Genomic DNA, 16,359 nt, shown 5'->3' with positions numbered 1-16,359 from the left:
TATGTTGCCCAACAGAAGTTGAACTGAAGTGAAGACCGTTCAAAATAAGCCATTGAGCAATGCATTCATCTCTGTCCTTCTCGGAGACCCAATGCCACATTGATCAATTGGTCTCACATTAATACGATTGAGCCTTCCTCTATTGTCCTCAATCAGTACTTCCGAGAAAATCTGAAAGGTGTGATGTGAGACAAGAGCTTCTTGTACATCTCTTCTTACACCTCCCACTTTCCGTCGTGGTAAGCGATATCATCACACCTTTACTTCCACTGCTGTCGACTGATCAAACGGAGACGTCTACCGTATCATCTGCTTGACAGTGTCCATTGAAAATTGCACAGTCACTCTTGTCAACAACAGCCAGAATGACGGATCACAAAGTTCGGAAACGCCAGGAACGGACGTACCTGTGCACTGCACTGGATAAAGCTGCCGACCAGTTCACTGGAAACAACTTCAAAAGCATTCCCCATGCAATCAAGGCGATACTTGAATTCTACTCCAAGGACGTGGACATTGGAAAGCAGTCAAGGGAAGAGAACCTGACGCAAAAGATCCTTTATGCAGCCAAGCGAGAGAATGTCAAGTCCACGGCTTTCTTGAAAGACTGGAGTTCACTCAAGTCGAGGTTTGACCTCTACCGTCAATTCGTTCAAGAGCAAGCACTGCAAAGTGACGGTAATACTCAACCAATTCCGGCGACAGGCACAAAGTTGAAGTTTGTCTTAGGCCAAACAAGTACCAAGAAGTCAGCACCGACCGGCGCTCAGGGCGATGACGAGGACGACGGGGAGTCCATTGCGTCTACGACCAGGGATGAGTCCGATCCAGAAGATGGAACATACACCGAACCGGAGGTCGACCGTCCGCGTACCACAGTGTCCGAGAAGAAAGACACCGCTACAAAACCTGGCAAGACCGCATCAGCAGATTTGAAAGCCAGATTGATTGCAAGCACTTTGCAGCCATCGAGCCCACACAGAGCACCAGCAGCGTCGAAAGCCAAGTCAACTGCCAGCACTTTGCATCCATCGAGCCCCAATAGCGCACCATCAGATCCGAAAGTCAGATCAACCGCCGGTACCTTGCAACCATCGAGCCCACACAGTGCACCACCAAGTACTAAATTCCGGCTTGGCTATGGTGACCCTCCAAATCACAAAGATATTGCCATGGAGCTGGACTGCGTTTTGCAAAGTCTGGATCAAGGGATTCGACACTTTCACGAAGTCCATGCACTGGTCAAGCTGACTCCCACGAGACTCACAAATGATTCTGTGGCCTTGAGCAGGGAGCTCCTCCGACCGTCGAAGGACCAGATTCACCGAGTCGAGCAGAATTTGGCCGCTTTATTCGCCAACGAGGCTATCACGATGGATCTTGTCTTCCGCAGTTATGCCGCAGCCGCCGTGAACAAATGGGTCTTCAACGACTTCAACGACTTCATCGATATCCCGGATAGCCAGATACTCAGTAGCGTGCGTGAGTTGGACCGCGGTACGTCGATCTGACCAAGACTGGGTACTCATACTGACAACGCAGGTATATATGACCAACTCAAGGTCATGGAACGGACAAGATTCCTCGACAATCTGAAGGCCACGATACCGCAACAAGCCATAGATGCTGAGCGAAAATTGCTCGATATCCTCGAAAGCCTAGGCATCTCTGCGGCTAGTGTTGCTATCGGTATGGTGGAGCCTACAGCTGCAAATCGTCCTCAGGGTACCGTCGAACATCGAGCTGAGCAACACGGTTTCTGGCAAGACAGAGTAAGGTCGGCATTCTCACAGGCGCTGAATCTGAGGCTCAAGCTCGCTCGAAGCCCTATGGGATATGTATACCGTTGGCCCTGTGTCGGATGGGGTTTCGACAAAAAGTGGATGCGGTCTGTGCATGACGAGAGAACCCCCGAGGTCGAAGCTTCGGCCCCCGTCCTCCTTTGTCTGCGTCCAGCAATTTGGAGCTCCTACAACAATGATCTCCTCTTGATTGTGCCAGCCTTGGTGATGTTTCAAGGCTTTGGTGCTCCAGCGGCTGGAAAGATACCATTTCTGAACCGAGCATTGTGAGTCGATATGAGGCGACGGAGAAGCAAAGAAATGGAGCTTGGTGATATGAGAACTGGAAGGGTTGAAATAGTGCTTGGGGAATTGTCACCGCTGGACGGTTGGACAGCACCCGTTGCAATGGATGTCGAAATACCCTGTGTCGACAGGGCGCATACCACTTTCCATGAGGGTCTGGGCGAGCTTGATTTATCGTTGCACGAGAATTAGAAAGCATGAATTCGGACCACTGAATGTCAGATGGCCCTGAAGCACAATGTTGATGCTCTCCGTTCCGATCGTCGACGCATAGATCAGCCCTTCCGTCGCCTTATCTCCCACCCATGAACTCCGGTTTGTAAGCCTGGATACCACCCTTGGACAACTCCCGCAGAGCCATCGTAGCATATTGACTCGATCCCAGCTGGAACTTGAGCACAGCCGCCAGTTTCTTTGGCTGATCGCCACTCTCGCCCGCGCCACTGCCGTTTTCTGCATTTTCCGCCGATCCTTCTCCCGATTTTTCGCCTTGTTTGCTCTTCTTGATCCTGTCCATATCCGTCTCGACGAATTGCTGGTCGTCATTCGAGTACTCGTGAACTTCGACGTCAAAGTCCTCTCCGATCCTCGCCAGCACTTTCCTATAGCCGCCACTAAGGCTAAAGTCCTTCTGCTTGCGACGCATGTCATACGGATCGAGACCGCCGCCAGCTTCAGTCGCCATGATCGTCTTGTACCAATCTCCACTCGCGTTCGCGGGGTAAAGCACATCGTATCCTGGCAAGGGCAGGACAACATCGAAGATGGAATACTGCCCGCTCGCCGCCTCGGTAGCCGTCAATGCTCTTGCTCGCTCGTAAACATCGTCGGGATCGTACGCCCTATCTTCGCCTTCAGGATTGATAATCACTTCGCCATCAGCGTCGACCATCTCTTTCTCTTCCTGGCGTGTTTCTTTGTCTTTGTGCTCGCGAATCAAAACGAGATCGCCTTCGACGACAGCGTCACCGAACAGCCGCCAACGCTCTCCTACGGCCAGGTTCCAGATCAATGACTGGTATGCGTGGACGTACATGAGTCTCAAATTGCGTTGGATGGACATCAATGCTCCGAGATAGTCATCCGCACGCCTAGTCAGGTGTCTGATCAGCGCGGTTTCGGCGCTGAATTTGCGGGGCATCTTGTCCAAGGCGTCACCCATTCTGTTGTTCTTTCTCCACATGTCGATAGCTTCAGCTCGTGCTCGGTCGTCTTGGCCCACCAAAGCTCCTGTGGAATCAGCAGGCTGCAGTGCGATAGGAGAAAAGGTCAGGATGTCATCACAAGCACCCTTGAAGTCCCCCTTGAGACACTTTAAACCAACGACATCCGTACGTGTAGCGAAAGTCCCGAAACGCTGTAGGCCATAGTAGTTCAGGTACCCCTTTTCACGTAGGCCACGTAAGGACTCGGACAAATAGGTCTGAGCTGTGGATATTCTGGCAGCAGAATCGACTTCGTCCGACCCATGCAGCTTGCAGTCTCTCAGAGTGATCACAAATTCGTTCCCCTTGAGGTCGCCGAGCTCCAGGCCTTGAGGTTGGTGCTGGAAGTCGCCGATACCAGCAAATCGCAAGAATTTGTTCAGCCCTGCCAGGCGCTCCGGTTCGATGCGGTAGGCACTGACTCTCTGACTTGTCACCGCTCGCCGGTCTTTGGTTCCTGCGAATTGAAAAGTCCTGTTTGTCGTCCTGAGCTGTCGGGTGAGTGCGGAGATGATTTCCAGCGTGTCTTTGTTTTCCTTGTACAACGTGAAATGCACGTACTCGCCACCTCGGTCCAGCCAGCCTAACTTGCCTGGTCTCTGTCCTTTGTCATTCGGCTTGCCTCCCCACTTTCGGGCAGGAGCATTTGGCGGTGCGGCTGTCAAGACCAGGATCCCTTCCTTGTCGGTTGATGATTCGATTTTGCGGGAAAATATGCGACGAATATCTTCGTGGATCAACGGTCGAATACTCCGGTCGGTCGTGAACGCAGTACGTACTACAGGATGATCCCGCGGCTTTCTTTCTGGATGGCGACGAATGGACTCGTAGAGTGCTAATAGTTGGTCCGCGGCCTCTTCGTTGAAATAGCCGACCAATTTTGAGCGGTCCTCGTCAGACACCTAAACGAATCAGTGTATGAACGAAAGACGAAGAAAGATGCAGGAGCATTCTCACATCTGGTAGTTTGGAATCTGTTTTGGCTTCGGCTGCATCTTTGCTAGTTGTCTCTTCCCCGATCTGATTAGAGTCCTGTGCCGTTGTTTCTGCTACCACTGGTGCCTCTTCCCTGGCATCCTTTTGCTCCCTTCGTGACGGCAGGCTCTGACTGCTGGTTCGTTCGGTTCCTCTTGACAAGGGCTTCGCGTTCATTTGCTGCAAATGCAAGACAGTTCCATCGGGCAAAATTTCGTTGACCAAGAAGTCTGTGTACCTCTTCTTGAGAATACCTTGAAATGGCTTTCGGGATCCATCAATGAAGGCGGTAATACCTACCTCAAGCTCCTTCGCATTATCGTCGAGCGCTATGTTGTCACCCATCGTACTGACTCCCAAGTCCTGCTGAGCGGCGGGGATGGTGCTTGGAGGTTTGTGAATCGCTCCGTTGCTGTCATTATCGAGCTTCGCACGCTTGAGAGGTCGTGCGTCAGAAGCCGAGTCTTCCATGTCTTTGGAGTGATCGCAGGCAGTAGGCAGCGTCTTGGCAAAGCAATTCACTGTCGCTTTCAAACTGAAATCATCATCTTGAATGTGAAAAACTGAACGTCGTGATATGCCAAGTCGATTTCTGTACTAGGACTTTTAAGGACTAGCGTAGCCCCTTTTGGTCGTCGCCTTGCGAGATACAGTGCTTTGTTACTAAGTACTTGACTACTTGTACAGCGACAGTAGTGTCTTGACTTTTCAAGAAGTGCCTCACATTCTCCTGGCAGGGCATAAGCCAACCAATTCCCATCGATCCTGTCTGACCTACACAGTCTACTCACCAAATCCCATGGTCGATGCTACCTACCATGTCAATGCTACCGGAATCGTAAATCCAGGTTTAGGCAGACGTGCTCTTTTTACCGAGAGTCAAGCGCAGTCTCACATGAGCAGAACCTTCACTTGACTCAAGGCTTCCGCCCTTCCCGACCTTTTCAGGTTGAGCATCTGCTTGTATGGTCTTCTCTACCACTGTCCACGGTCGCTCAAACCCTGCAAACTCCTGCTCCAGAATCTCCCGAGTCTCCTCCCAAGGCACACCAAATGCTCCACTGTTGAATTTCACGCTCCAAATCTCTCCAGGCTTGTCATCGTCTGTTCTCCAGCTCGTTCGCTCGTCGAAATTGGATGGCCCAAAAATTTCAAGTTGAGTTCGGAGCTCCTCCAGAGCATATCTCGTGTTGATCAGTATGCCCTCTCTTGAACCTTTTCCAGGATTGTTTGTCGCCATGTTCAATTTCCCATATCCAATACTTGTGAACAGGCAAGCAATCCAGCGTCGCTTGTCGAAAACAATACTTTCGGGCGGAAAGCTCGCCTTAGGACCATCGCCGTCTTTGATCTTCTCTTTCTTGTGTGCATAGTCCTGCCTTTGAGGAGGTATCAAGAGACATGTCCCTATCAAATCAAGAGGCTTTTCCGCTCGCTTGCAGTGTGCCCGATAGATGCTGTATGCTTGGGGAAACTAACAAGTTCGTCAGCATGGCGATGGTCTCAAGCTTTTCTGGAACTCACTGCCTTTTTGAGTGCTGCCGCAACTCCGATTCCCCAGACACCTTGACAATTCACTGAGTCTGAAGAATGCGCATTAGACAAGGTATAGGCACTAAAGTGAGAGGTTACTTACGAACAATCACCGCACGATCTGGGACTTCAAAGATGTTCCCTTCGGTTTCTTCGACTTCAAATCCGGGTTCGGTGACAGTCTCATCAGTTTCGTAGTCTGAGTCTGACGAAGACGGGGTTGGTGAGGGCGAAATTTCTGGTAGTGGTGGGTGCCAATGGTCGGCGATGGTCGTCCGCGGTATCTCCATGCGATCTCGAGCTGTCTGAACCTCTTTCATCGTCAAAGGCTCTTTGACGAGTTCGATATCGTCTTCACCCAAAGGGACGATTGGTAGGAGAGCGGCATATGCTTCGTCGAGATATTGTAGCTGTTCTTGTACCTCCTCTTCAGTCGCGTACACCAAGGCATGCTTCGAAGTCAAGTCTAGAATAAGGTCTAGGTATCTCGTGTCGAGTTCTTCGAGGGTCGCATTGATGGGTAGCTGGAGATAATCGTAGTATTGTACAATATCTGCGCTCGCCATTGTCGAGATGGGTCGTAGGGCAAGCTAATGAATGATTGAGTGAACAGATACAAAGACGAATCTATATCGCTGGCAAGGCAGTGGATTGTGTGCTGGAACAGGCGTGGCTTTGTAAGAAGAACTAGAGGCAGTTTGTCAAAAGCATCGCGCTCCTTCCCAAATTGCCGAGCGGCACCCGACATCTCGAAGACGATGAAAGTCTTGCGGAAGGTAAGGCAGAACTGAGAGCTTTCCAAGGCGGTCCACCACTGGGTGCGAGCAAGAAGGACACATGCATTGACACTTTTGGAGCTTCATGTCTCTGTTAATGCCCGTAAAACCCAATGACGTGTTGTCTGAATACCAGGAGTTTCAATCTCTTTTAATACTCACCAGTACCTAGGTATGCAGCTACCCAAACACCCTTCTCACTGTATACTGTTCTGAATATCGTGACTGAGAATGTACCAGGAAAAAGCCATGTCAAAGCATCATCACCTCTTGAAAAAGGCCATGATACTCTGCCTCTTTTTAACCCGTTTTCTACCTAGTCCGCTTGTTCCTGTTGATTTTGTCTCTCCCGCTCCGACCGTACTGAACACCTGCTGTGAAGGAGTGGTCGCCCGAAGTGAAGGAATACTAGCCCTGAGTCGTTCCGTGAAAGCTGGAGCAGTCGACTTCTTGCTTTTTTTGCTCTTTCTACTGAGCGCCCTCAAGCGACCATCCCCTTCGCTCGATTCCCTTTCAAGATGTTCAATCTCTTGCAACGTCGTAATTCCATTGGTGGCAAGATTCTCCTCCGCGACTGCCTCAAACTGGACGATTCCTCGTCGTGGGGGAATCTGGACCAAATCAAGCATGAAGTCTTGGATAAGATGTGTGTTTCTTTTGTTCTTTGTAGCTGCTATCTCCGGAGACAAAGCGGTGATGGCGAAGTGGTAAGCTGGTTCGGAATTACCTCCCAGAAGCATTGAAACTTGTGCTGTGACGGAGACCATTATGCAAGAAGCTGGACGATGGTAGATTTCGGACAGCCTCCATGAGACATCGATGAGGAAGTCGTTTTCTGATTCAAGCTGCGAAGGAGTCAGTCAACATGCGCACGTAGAGGTGGACACGTACACAGCAATTCAACTTGATCTCGGCCTGGATCACCGCGTCTTTCGCCACACGCTCTTTCGCAGTGTTATTTGGTTCACGATAAGCAAATGCGTCGCTATAGTATTGACTTCGTTTTCTTGACAGGTTCAGTCGCTGCCATGAACTTTCCAGGCTCGCCACATCCGACAACTGTCCACCTGCGCTCCTGGTCAAGATGCCGAATTGATTGGCATGGGTTATTTCAGGAGGAGTTGACTGAGCGCGTTCCAGTGCCATGAATCTCTTCGGTGGGGGTGAAATTGTGCCTCTGAGTCGAAACAATGTGTCGCTGGCATTCTCAACTGTGGGAGGAGTGGGAAAGGCGTTCTCAATGGTCACTCCATTGATATGGCTAGAAGAAGATGGCGTTGAAGTCATCTGGCAGCTGGTGGCAGTCATCGAACAGGGACTTAGGGTCTTTCATGTGCTGGTGATGTGCTGCAGGTCATTATAACAGTAATCTTAAGGGTAGACTTCTCAACTCATGTGCCGATATGCAAATTCACACAATGGGGGACTTAACGATGAGGCAGCCAACTCGACTTGTGCTTTTCAAAGATCCAAAAATCCAACGAGAGAAAGGCTTCTATGCCGTCAATGTGAAGTATCACGCATTGAGTTGAGGCAGCCTTGACAAAGGGGAGTGAAGGGGATAGGTGAAAGGGTAAAGGCGCAGGTGCAGTTGCAGGAGAGCATGCAGGTATCCGTTGTACTTCTTGCCCCAGCCTCCGCCGCAGTCATCAGAAGTAGCAGGAGTCAACGACATGGTAATGTCTTGCAAAGCTGAACGATGCGGTACCTCGAATCGCGTCTTCGCTCCCTCTAGTACGTGTCCGGTAATACTAAACTTGTCCTGTCGAAAAGGCATAGTAACCAGACGGCATCCACGATGCCATCTTCTCTCATAGTAGGGTACAGGCTCCTGTTATTGCGGAGTTCCTCGCTTCGAAATCACAGCTGGAAGTCATCACAATAGCCATATTTAATCAAGGTCATATCACCAGATGCAACAGAAATATTCCCAATCAAGCTTGACTCGTACTTTTGAGTCTCTGCGCGGTCAATGAGTTTGGGACGTCATGATTTGGCACGGGACGTGCTGCCGCCAGTCCACCAATCAGTATCTCTGCCCTGGCAAGGATGATGGTGTTGAAGCTCCCATTCGAACGCCTGTTGTAGCCCGCAATATGCCAATGACGTTTGCCTCGTCTAAGCACCTCAATTATCTTATGATCCAGCAAAAAAGCACAGGCGCTCGGCCACAAACGTCTTCAGAACACTAGATTGCGTATTCGCGGAAATAATTAGTGACACTTGTTTGTTTCACAGCAGAGTAAGTCAGATCTCCATACGAATGTTGGCGTTGACGTCAGGACATGACGCGACAAGCGGCTGATGATGTCGTTCATTCATTCTCAATGTACAGCTGCGTCCCGGACTATGAAACTAACATATTTCCCTAAGATCGAGACCTAAGCAATATCTTACCAGCAAATCCCAAACATGCTTCGTCTATCCCGTTCGATCAAGCAGACTCAGTCACTCATCTCCCTACAACCTTCAAGATCTCTCTCAATCTCCTCAATCAGTTAGTTGTGCAAGCACCATGTCACAACACACGAAACTCACTCTTTGCAGGAATGTCTGACAAGATTCCTCTCGACGCCAACAAGGGCTCAGTGGGCAAAGAGTTCCAACCCGAGGGCAAAGTGGGTAGCACTGCTCAGCAAGTTGGTACGAACACAATTGCACCTTAGGTCTGGACTAGTGGGATTGACCATATGTGCAGGTGGACCATTCGATAAGGACGGTGCCATTGGCAGTCAGTTCAAGAAGGAAGGTGCAATCGGTGGCACTGGCCAAGCTGCTGCCGAGCAAATCCAGGGCGACAAGAAACGTGAGTCACAACAGCTTCCATGAAGACCAGTAAAACAGATGCTAACGTCGCGCGCCTTGAAGCTTTGTTTGACAAGGATGGAGCCATCGGCAAACAATTCAAAGGTAAGCAATAGCGCATCCCTCTTCTTGACCGAGCACTGACCGATTCACACAGCTGAGGGAGCGATCGGTAGCGTTGGACAGGCCGTCGGTGGCCCCTTTGCAGCTGACGGAGCGGTTGGCAAGAACTTCAACCCCGAGGGAGCGGTGGGAGGTGCCATCCACGACAACTTGGGTACAGGAAAGAAATAAGCTGGGTCAGATCCAAGCATAAATGGTGTAAAGGATGAAGGATAAAATACCCAGCCATTCGAACAATAAGAAGCCGAATGAAACTAAGAACCGTCTTTTCTGGCTTTGGAGTCCTTTTTGTGTCCAGCATGGTAGTACATCACTCTGGGCTACCGCACCAAAGCTTGAGTCTACTCGTTGTACCCATAGCGGGTCATTTCTCGCAAGCTACATAGCCTTAAAAAGCATGTGTACTTGAGTTCCAGATGTTCCAACTCGGTCCAGCTATTCACACTTCGCCCAGAGAAGGTCATTTCAGGGCCACGTGGATCGACACATTGTCGCTGTCGCCCATCAACGAGTCACTGCAAGAAACGATCGTTGGAACGTGATACTAGTCCTGCTTTAGCTGAATTGGACGACTAAGGTAGGCATGACTTCGGCAGAGCCCTGTAGAATGTGCTTCGGAAGTCGGCCTGATGGTCGAATTGCTAGTGGGTGCGTTCGGCAGCATTGGGGACCGCAGTTTCAGGAGCCGAATACCATCAACAGGGAAATACGCGAGCTTTAGGCCTGAGGCGCCGGTGACGGGACGCTCAACTCGCATCGGTGGCCGAACTCGAGCGCGTAAACCTCTGGTAGTACTTTTGGGAAGGCAACATTTATCGAAGAGCTTCGGGGAACCTGGAAGACGGCGAGCCTGTTTCCAGAAAAAGTGGCACGGTCTGACCAGTGTCGCTCGTCAACTGCAAAGGAGTGTTGTGTCTTATTGTCGTCTCGAAGTCCTTGGCACACAACGAGAGAGCTTTATGCATTGTCAGAAAGGATGTCACCAGCTCCATCGTGTATCCCTACTGGCTTGCTGTAAAGGCACCCGTTGTCGCCAACCTGCAGAAGTTCATTTTAAATGGTCGATGGGCTCCCTGTCAGACGGTGCCACGTTTTCTGGAAATCGGCTTGACGACTCCGAGCATCGGCTAACCTGCCTTTTCTTGCGTAGGGGTTGTGCAAGGAGACATACTCCGTACTTGTAGAGAAATCGACCAGGTTGTAGCCGCCCATTTCTCTGCATTTGCCGCCGCGACCAATGCGCAAGTCGCAACAGGATATCGTCGCGCGTCGGAACAACGTGCATCGTCGATATTCTTGGGCGTTACTTTTTCTCCAGCCATCTGTGTTTTTTGACTCCAATAACGAGCCTATCTACGCGCCAGAGCCATGGCAGATTCTCCTCCTTATTCGCGAGGCCTCTTTGTCGGGGGCTACATGCCATGCGTCCCATCCCGTGTCCTTCTGAGGGATGCCATGAACAATGCCTGTTCTCGTTCCTGACTAGCACACTTTCTTGCTAGATTGTCTCAAAGTGCTAACAACATGCTAGCTTCTCTCTCGAAACTGGTATCTTCTTCACAGATCGCCTCCTGCATAGCCGCCGACATGCTGGACATAGTGCGAGGACAACCACGTGCTTGCCGCATATTACCTGAGCACATGTCCTCTGCCTCTCTCAACTCTTTCATTCAACCCAGTGTGGCTTTCTTCATTGCGTGACCGTGCTCAGAAGTCGGAGGACCGTTCCCAGGTCAAGCACTCCCCCTTTCACTTAGCCTCAGCGCCCAGCATTGTGACACTCACTGGGTGCCATGGCTTCCACGGAAAGACGAACTTCACTACCAGGCTCGCCGGTATCATTTCTCAGAGCTATCGATGGCAGTCACCTTAGATGGTCAGACTTCCGCGCAGTCGTCCTCGGTGCTTTTCGGATCATCCTCACTGAAAGCATGGAACTGGCAGACCTGTCACAGCCGTTCTTCGACAAGGTCAAGCGCTCGCTGCAAAATTTGAACCGTTTTGCCAACCAGGAAAGAGAATGGCGTGGCCAGTTGTCAGCTGGAAAAGGCTTCGGCTCGACAATGATATTTCCGCCGAACATCCTGCCCAATCTTGACGTCGAGATGGGTCTGCATCGATGTCTCGCCCCTAAAATGAACCGAGAAGCCTTGCCGCCACGCGCGGTCAAAGCACAAGAGAGCTTGTTCGAACTGCCAACACCCAGGCCTGGGCTCCTTACCGCTTTTGCGACCGCCACATTCAGCGAAACAGAGTTGTCGATTCTCCCACATTGCACGGCATCGACTGGAACACTCGTGGACTTCACATCGGGTTACGTTTCTCCTGGGACGACAGGCTACTGTGCCTTTCTGGCTTTCGAGCGAATGAATGTCGCTTCAGAGGATGCCATTGAAGCAGCAAAAAACCAATGCGCAGTCGCAGGCGCTCATTGTGTTAGAGCACTGCAACTTCTCTTCAGAAGATGCAGCTACCCACGCACCATCTTCGACAAGCCCATATCTTTCTCATGTGCGATTGACAACTCCACAGCTCTAATAAACTACCACTTCGTCCAGGCAGATGGACGCTATTGCATGTCTGAGATTTCCAGGTTCAACCTCGAGGACCCGGACGGATTCAAAGAGTTTCAGGCATGGATCGTCGCCATCGAAGAATGGGGATCAACGTACCTGCTTCCCTTGATCAAGATCGCTTTGGGACAGCTTCTCAAGAACAACAGTACTCCACCTATCTCGCCAATGCCATCGTTGACCCTTTCAATTGGCACTGCTGCTGGCAGTGAAGAGGTACTCCTAAAGATACTAAGAACCACCTTTACCACGATCAAATGGAAATGTGAGGGTGAATACGAGACGCCCCTGAACAGCAGCGTCGCGCATTGTGGTACTCCGTTGGGAGCTCGTAAGATCCGGACCATGGCTCTGTCGCCGACCTCACCTGGAGAACTTCTCAGCGCGACGACTGGCCCTAACACTCCGTTCTCCAGATGGCGGATGAAACCCGACTGGGGCAACAGATCGCCACTATCCCGAAGACATCCCCTCTCTCCACTACAACTCAGGTCGGATGCACCCGATTCACCTGTGCGCCGTGCTACCCTGTCTCCCTGCACTCCGCCGCCTGATGCTCCTTTCTCCGCAAAATCGCCTATGCTGGTTCTCCAAAAGCGCGTTGATCTTGCCATGGACGAAATTCAGGAATTGAGAGCTCTTGTGCAGACATTGCAAGGCGAGCTCAAACTCAAAGAAAGCCAGCTTGGGTCAGACGCAGCGACGAAAGAGTCAAGCTATGATGAAAGCGATATCACGGCCTCGACACAGAACTTCGTCAAAGTCGAACCCTGGCTGGAGAAGTCTGACACCTCATCCTTCCGTGCCTTCCCCGCCCCATTTGCCAGCCTTCTCCCCTCACCTCTTCGAACCTGGTCTAATGCCATGTGCTATATCCTGTTTATCGCCACGGCAATGACATTAGGGAATGATGTCTGGGTTATAGTCTTATGTCTCGCTCCCTCTTTCGCAGGCTGTGTGCTTCCTGTCTTGCACGGACTCATGAGCAACCTCGATTCCGTTCCGTATAAAGGCAGTTGCCTTTGAGCGGCTCTTTAGACTGTATGCTCCTTCAGAGCCTATCAGCCATGATCTGATCAGGAGGATCTATTCCATAACCATACTTTGTTTCCTCCATAAGGAGTATTCCTGCTGTTCTGTGTGATCACTCGCCAAAGTCGAAATCTGCTGCTTACATAAGGCAATCTAGGGTCTGGTAGTGCGACGTCACATGATTTCGCGTTTTCTTACGCGTTACGCGTCCGCGGACAATTATCCATATTTTGAGACTCTTTTCCACAGAGAGTGCCATTGTACTGATTGACAAGTCCAAAAAGACGTCGATTATGCTGTCAAAGCCCTTCAAGCCATTGACTATTCGAAAGAGTCCCCCAACATCGCAGAGCGACGAATTTGCCGTACCGACCGCCAAACGAAGGAAGCTGACCCCTCCCAACGATAATGCCGCCTCAATCAAACCTTTGCCCTCTGCTTTGGCACACCAAGGACCAAATGCTGCAGATGGTGGAAAGAGACGGGCACTCAAGGACATACAGAACCCTCCGAGTCCCAAACGTTCTGCAAAGTCCATAGATAGTGATGAGAGCCATTACTCTATTCTATGGTATACCTTCCTGGTTTGGTTCCTTTGCAACTCAAGCGGCTAATGGATATCCAGGCGAGTCCCAACAAATAAGAAAAACAAAACTTGGACAGATGATGGAGTTATGGTTGTTGCGGGGGGGTATGCGATGTTGTATAGCAATACTGGCAGAAGTATAGGCCGCACCGCAGTATCAGAGCCTTTGATTTCCGGTTCAAACCTCTCGGTAGGTGGGAAGGAAGTCGAAGTGGACTCCAAGATCACCAGGGACCAATATCTTGCCGTCGTCAAATTGACAAGCGTCCCTCGGAAAAGCGATTCCAAATCCGAAACAAAAGCCGACAATGCACCACCTCCTACACCTCAACAGCCGAAGCTGAGTCTACGGGATCAGATGAAAGCACAGATACAGAAAGAGAAAGGAAACGGGATCAGACAAGATCAAAAGGCTGTATCTCGGGCGACAGCGTTCAAACAGCCTATGAAAGAAACCACAATCCTACCTCAGGGGCCATCTGAGACTCCCACACCTCGACACGATCCTAATGCAGTTGGGGCTCTCGCATTCAGACGACCCAAATGCCCTCCGCCAGGCCGACAGACTGTTGACGTGGTGCTTGATCCTCTGATTGGGAAGTTGTTGCGACCTCATCAAAGAGAAGGAGTTCAGTTCCTCTACGAGTGTGTTATGGGGCTGCGGGACTTTGATGGCCAAGGCTGTATACTGGCGGACGATATGGGATTGGGCAAGACTCTGACCACGATCGCGCTTCTGTGGACACTACTTCGGCAATCTCCAGCCTATAAAGCTCCGCCAGTGGTTCGAAAAGCTCTGATTGTCTGTCCAGTCTCACTTATCCGCAATTGGAAAAGAGAATTCAAGAAATGGCTCGGTCTGGACAGGCTTGGAGTACTCGAATTCGAGGACCAGAGCACGCGCCTGAACGATTTTGACGGCAAGGTCTTCCAAGTCATGATTATAGGCTACGAAAGGTTGAGAGCGGTGGCTGACGACCTTGGTAAAGGCCAACCCATTGACATTGTCATCTGTGATGAGGGCCATCGACTAAAGACCATGAAGAACAAGAGCGCAAAAGCCATCGAGGCATTGAACACACGAAGGCGGATCATCCTGTCGGGCACGCCGATTCAGAATGACCTCAGTGAATTCTATGCCATGGCCAACTTTGTGAATGATGGCTGTCTAGGTTCACAAAAGGGCTTTATCAAAGATTTCGAGAAACCAATAATGAAGAGCCGCCAACCAAATGCATCGGAGGAAGACGTCGAGCGTGGACAGAATGCAAGTGAGGAATTGGCTCGGACCACATCTCCATTCATCCTCCGCAGGACAGCAGACATACTGGCCAACTTCTTACCGCCAAAGACAGAATACGTGCTCTTCTGCAAACCCACACAAGCACAAGCCAAGATCTACCGTAATGTGTTGCAGTCAGCCATGTTTGACCGGGCTCTAAGCAGCAGCGAAACAGCTTTCCAGTTGATCACAATACTCAAGAAGCTGTGCAACAGCCCAGCACTGATGGATCCGAAGTATGGCAACGACGACGCTACACCTTCGGCTTCGCTCACCACACTGAACGAAATGCTCCCTGGTGCACTTTCCAAGCTTTACCAGAACTCACTTTCAAGTAAGATCCGAATGCTCGACCACCTATTGCAGCAAATATGTCACACAACTGACGAAAAGGTTGTTGTCATATCAAATTACACCTCGACGCTGAATTTGATCGAGCAGTTGCTCCAGAACTCGAATGTAGGCTATCTCCGACTTGATGGCTCAGTTGCTGCGACGAAGAGACAAGGTCTTGTCGACCAATTCAACCGCTCAAAATCGACCCAGACCTTTGCATTCTTGTTGAGTGCAAAGGCAGGTGGTGTTGGACTGAACTTGATCGGAGCAAGCCGACTTGTGCTTTTCGACGTGGATTGGAACCCTGCCACAGACGATCAAGCCATCGCGCGTATCCACCGACAAGGGCAGAAGCGACATTGTAAGATATACCGGTTTCTGATCAAAGGTGGCCTGGAGGAGAGGATATGGCAGCGACAGGTCGTCAAAAGGGCGTTGGCCGACAGTATAATGCAGGGTGGCTCGACGGCAAGTAATGGCGGTCTCGACATTAAAGCGAAGGGGAAAGGCCAGACCTCGACGTTCAGCCAGGAGGAGCTGAAGGATTTGTTTCGTCTTGATGAGACCGAAGGACTGCGCACTCATGACCTGATTGGCTGCACGTGCCAAGGTACAGGCATCGAGGACGAGGTCGTCAAGAGCGAAGATTCTTCCGAGCTGCTCGGCAGGGACGGCGACGACGTGTCTGAGGATGAGCTCCCCAAAGTTTCGGCTTTCGAAGAGAAGTTCACTACGAAATCGACGAAGAGGAAGCGGAGCAGCAGTAAATCGATTATCACTGAAAAGACCGGCGCTGAAGCAGAACGGGGTGAGCTGCTCAAGTATACGCACCTTGACACCTCTGTGTTTTCCCGTGCAGATGGAGACGAGGATACGATTGGGCGGATCTCAGCGGTCGTGGATGACGATTGTCTTGAACACGTTCTCCGCCTCGGCCGAGAGGTCACAGGCGGAGGGAGTGTTGCATATATATTCAAGAGAGTCAAAGGTAGTCAGCCTCTCTGAACAGAGCAGTCCAAATTCGAGCCATTAGCGGTGGAATTAGC

The 16,359-nt window shown here is 50.8% G+C and overlaps 7 protein-coding genes across 7 annotated transcripts; 4 read left to right on the top strand and 3 right to left on the bottom strand.

Annotated features, from left to right (window-relative positions):
- Positions 1-365: 365 nt before the first annotated feature.
- EDD37DRAFT_674193 (uncharacterized protein) lies at positions 366-2,329 on the top strand (the record flags this gene model as incomplete). Its single annotated transcript, XM_062819500.1, has 2 exons — positions 366-1,497; positions 1,543-2,329. The coding sequence occupies 2 exons, from the start codon at positions 366-368 to the stop codon at positions 2,070-2,072; spliced, it is 1,662 nt and encodes a 553-aa protein (XP_062666479.1). The 3' UTR covers positions 2,073-2,329.
- A 50-nt stretch (positions 2,330-2,379) lies between these two features.
- On the bottom strand, positions 2,380-4,738 carry EDD37DRAFT_659634 (pseudouridine synthase; the record flags this gene model as incomplete). Its single annotated transcript, XM_062819053.1, has 2 exons — positions 2,380-4,194; positions 4,250-4,738. 2 exons carry the CDS (start codon positions 4,736-4,738, stop codon positions 2,380-2,382), a joined length of 2,304 nt encoding a protein of 767 aa, XP_062666478.1.
- Positions 4,739-5,117: 379 nt separating this feature from the next.
- Positions 5,118-6,588, bottom strand: EDD37DRAFT_697621 (uncharacterized protein; the record flags this gene model as incomplete). The annotated part of the gene is made up of 3 exons (XM_062820161.1): positions 5,904-6,588; positions 5,792-5,850; positions 5,118-5,741 (listed from the first exon to the last, which is right to left on the bottom strand). The coding sequence occupies exons 1-3, from the start codon at positions 6,364-6,366 to the stop codon at positions 5,118-5,120; spliced, it is 1,146 nt and encodes a 381-aa protein (XP_062666477.1). The 5' UTR covers positions 6,367-6,588.
- Positions 6,589-6,839: 251 nt separating this feature from the next.
- On the bottom strand, positions 6,840-7,863 carry EDD37DRAFT_653647 (Tautomerase/MIF superfamily; the record flags this gene model as incomplete). The annotated part of the gene is made up of 2 exons (XM_062818598.1): positions 6,840-7,421; positions 7,468-7,863. 2 exons carry the CDS (start codon positions 7,861-7,863, stop codon positions 6,840-6,842), a joined length of 978 nt encoding a protein of 325 aa, XP_062666476.1.
- Positions 7,864-8,949: 1,086 nt separating this feature from the next.
- EDD37DRAFT_640470 (uncharacterized protein) lies at positions 8,950-9,559 on the top strand. Its single transcript, XM_062817248.1, has 3 exons — positions 8,950-9,219; positions 9,275-9,382; positions 9,445-9,559. Exons 1-3 carry the CDS (start codon positions 9,126-9,128, stop codon positions 9,495-9,497), a joined length of 255 nt encoding a protein of 84 aa, XP_062666475.1. The 5' UTR covers positions 8,950-9,125; the 3' UTR covers positions 9,498-9,559.
- A 1,593-nt stretch (positions 9,560-11,152) lies between these two features.
- On the top strand, positions 11,153-13,116 carry EDD37DRAFT_160512 (uncharacterized protein). Its single transcript, XM_062809732.1, has one exon. It carries the CDS (start codon positions 11,298-11,300, stop codon positions 13,101-13,103), a length of 1,806 nt encoding a protein of 601 aa, XP_062666474.1. The 5' UTR covers positions 11,153-11,297; the 3' UTR covers positions 13,104-13,116.
- Positions 13,117-13,402: 286 nt separating this feature from the next.
- On the top strand, positions 13,403-16,318 carry EDD37DRAFT_612801 (DNA repair and recombination protein RAD54B; the record flags this gene model as incomplete). Its single annotated transcript, XM_062815393.1, has 2 exons — positions 13,403-13,680; positions 13,735-16,318. The coding sequence occupies 2 exons, from the start codon at positions 13,403-13,405 to the stop codon at positions 16,316-16,318; spliced, it is 2,862 nt and encodes a 953-aa protein (XP_062666473.1).
- Positions 16,319-16,359: the final 41 nt, after the last annotated feature.

This window comes from Exophiala viscosa (assembly GCF_022695815.1).
Source record: "Exophiala viscosa unplaced genomic scaffold EDD37scaffold_12, whole genome shotgun sequence".
Lineage (NCBI taxonomy): Eukaryota > Fungi > Ascomycota > Eurotiomycetes > Chaetothyriales > Herpotrichiellaceae > Exophiala > Exophiala viscosa.
This window is presented reverse-complemented; position numbering and strand designations above follow the sequence as displayed.

Excerpts from the sequence above, each read along its gene's own strand:
- EDD37DRAFT_640470 (XM_062817248.1), top strand. The coding sequence starts at position 9,126 with ATGTCTGACAAGATTCCTCTCGACGCCAACAAGGGCTCAGTGGGCAAA. Across the intron at positions 9,220-9,274 it reads TAGCACTGCTCAGCAAGTTG|GTGGACCATTCGATAAGGAC; the intron begins GTACGAACACAA and ends CCATATGTGCAG. Across the intron at positions 9,383-9,444 it reads AATCCAGGGCGACAAGAAAC|CTTTGTTTGACAAGGATGGA; the intron begins GTGAGTCACAAC and ends CGCGCCTTGAAG.
- EDD37DRAFT_160512 (XM_062809732.1), top strand. The coding sequence starts at position 11,298 with ATGGCTTCCACGGAAAGACGAACTTCACTACCAGGCTCGCCGGTATCA.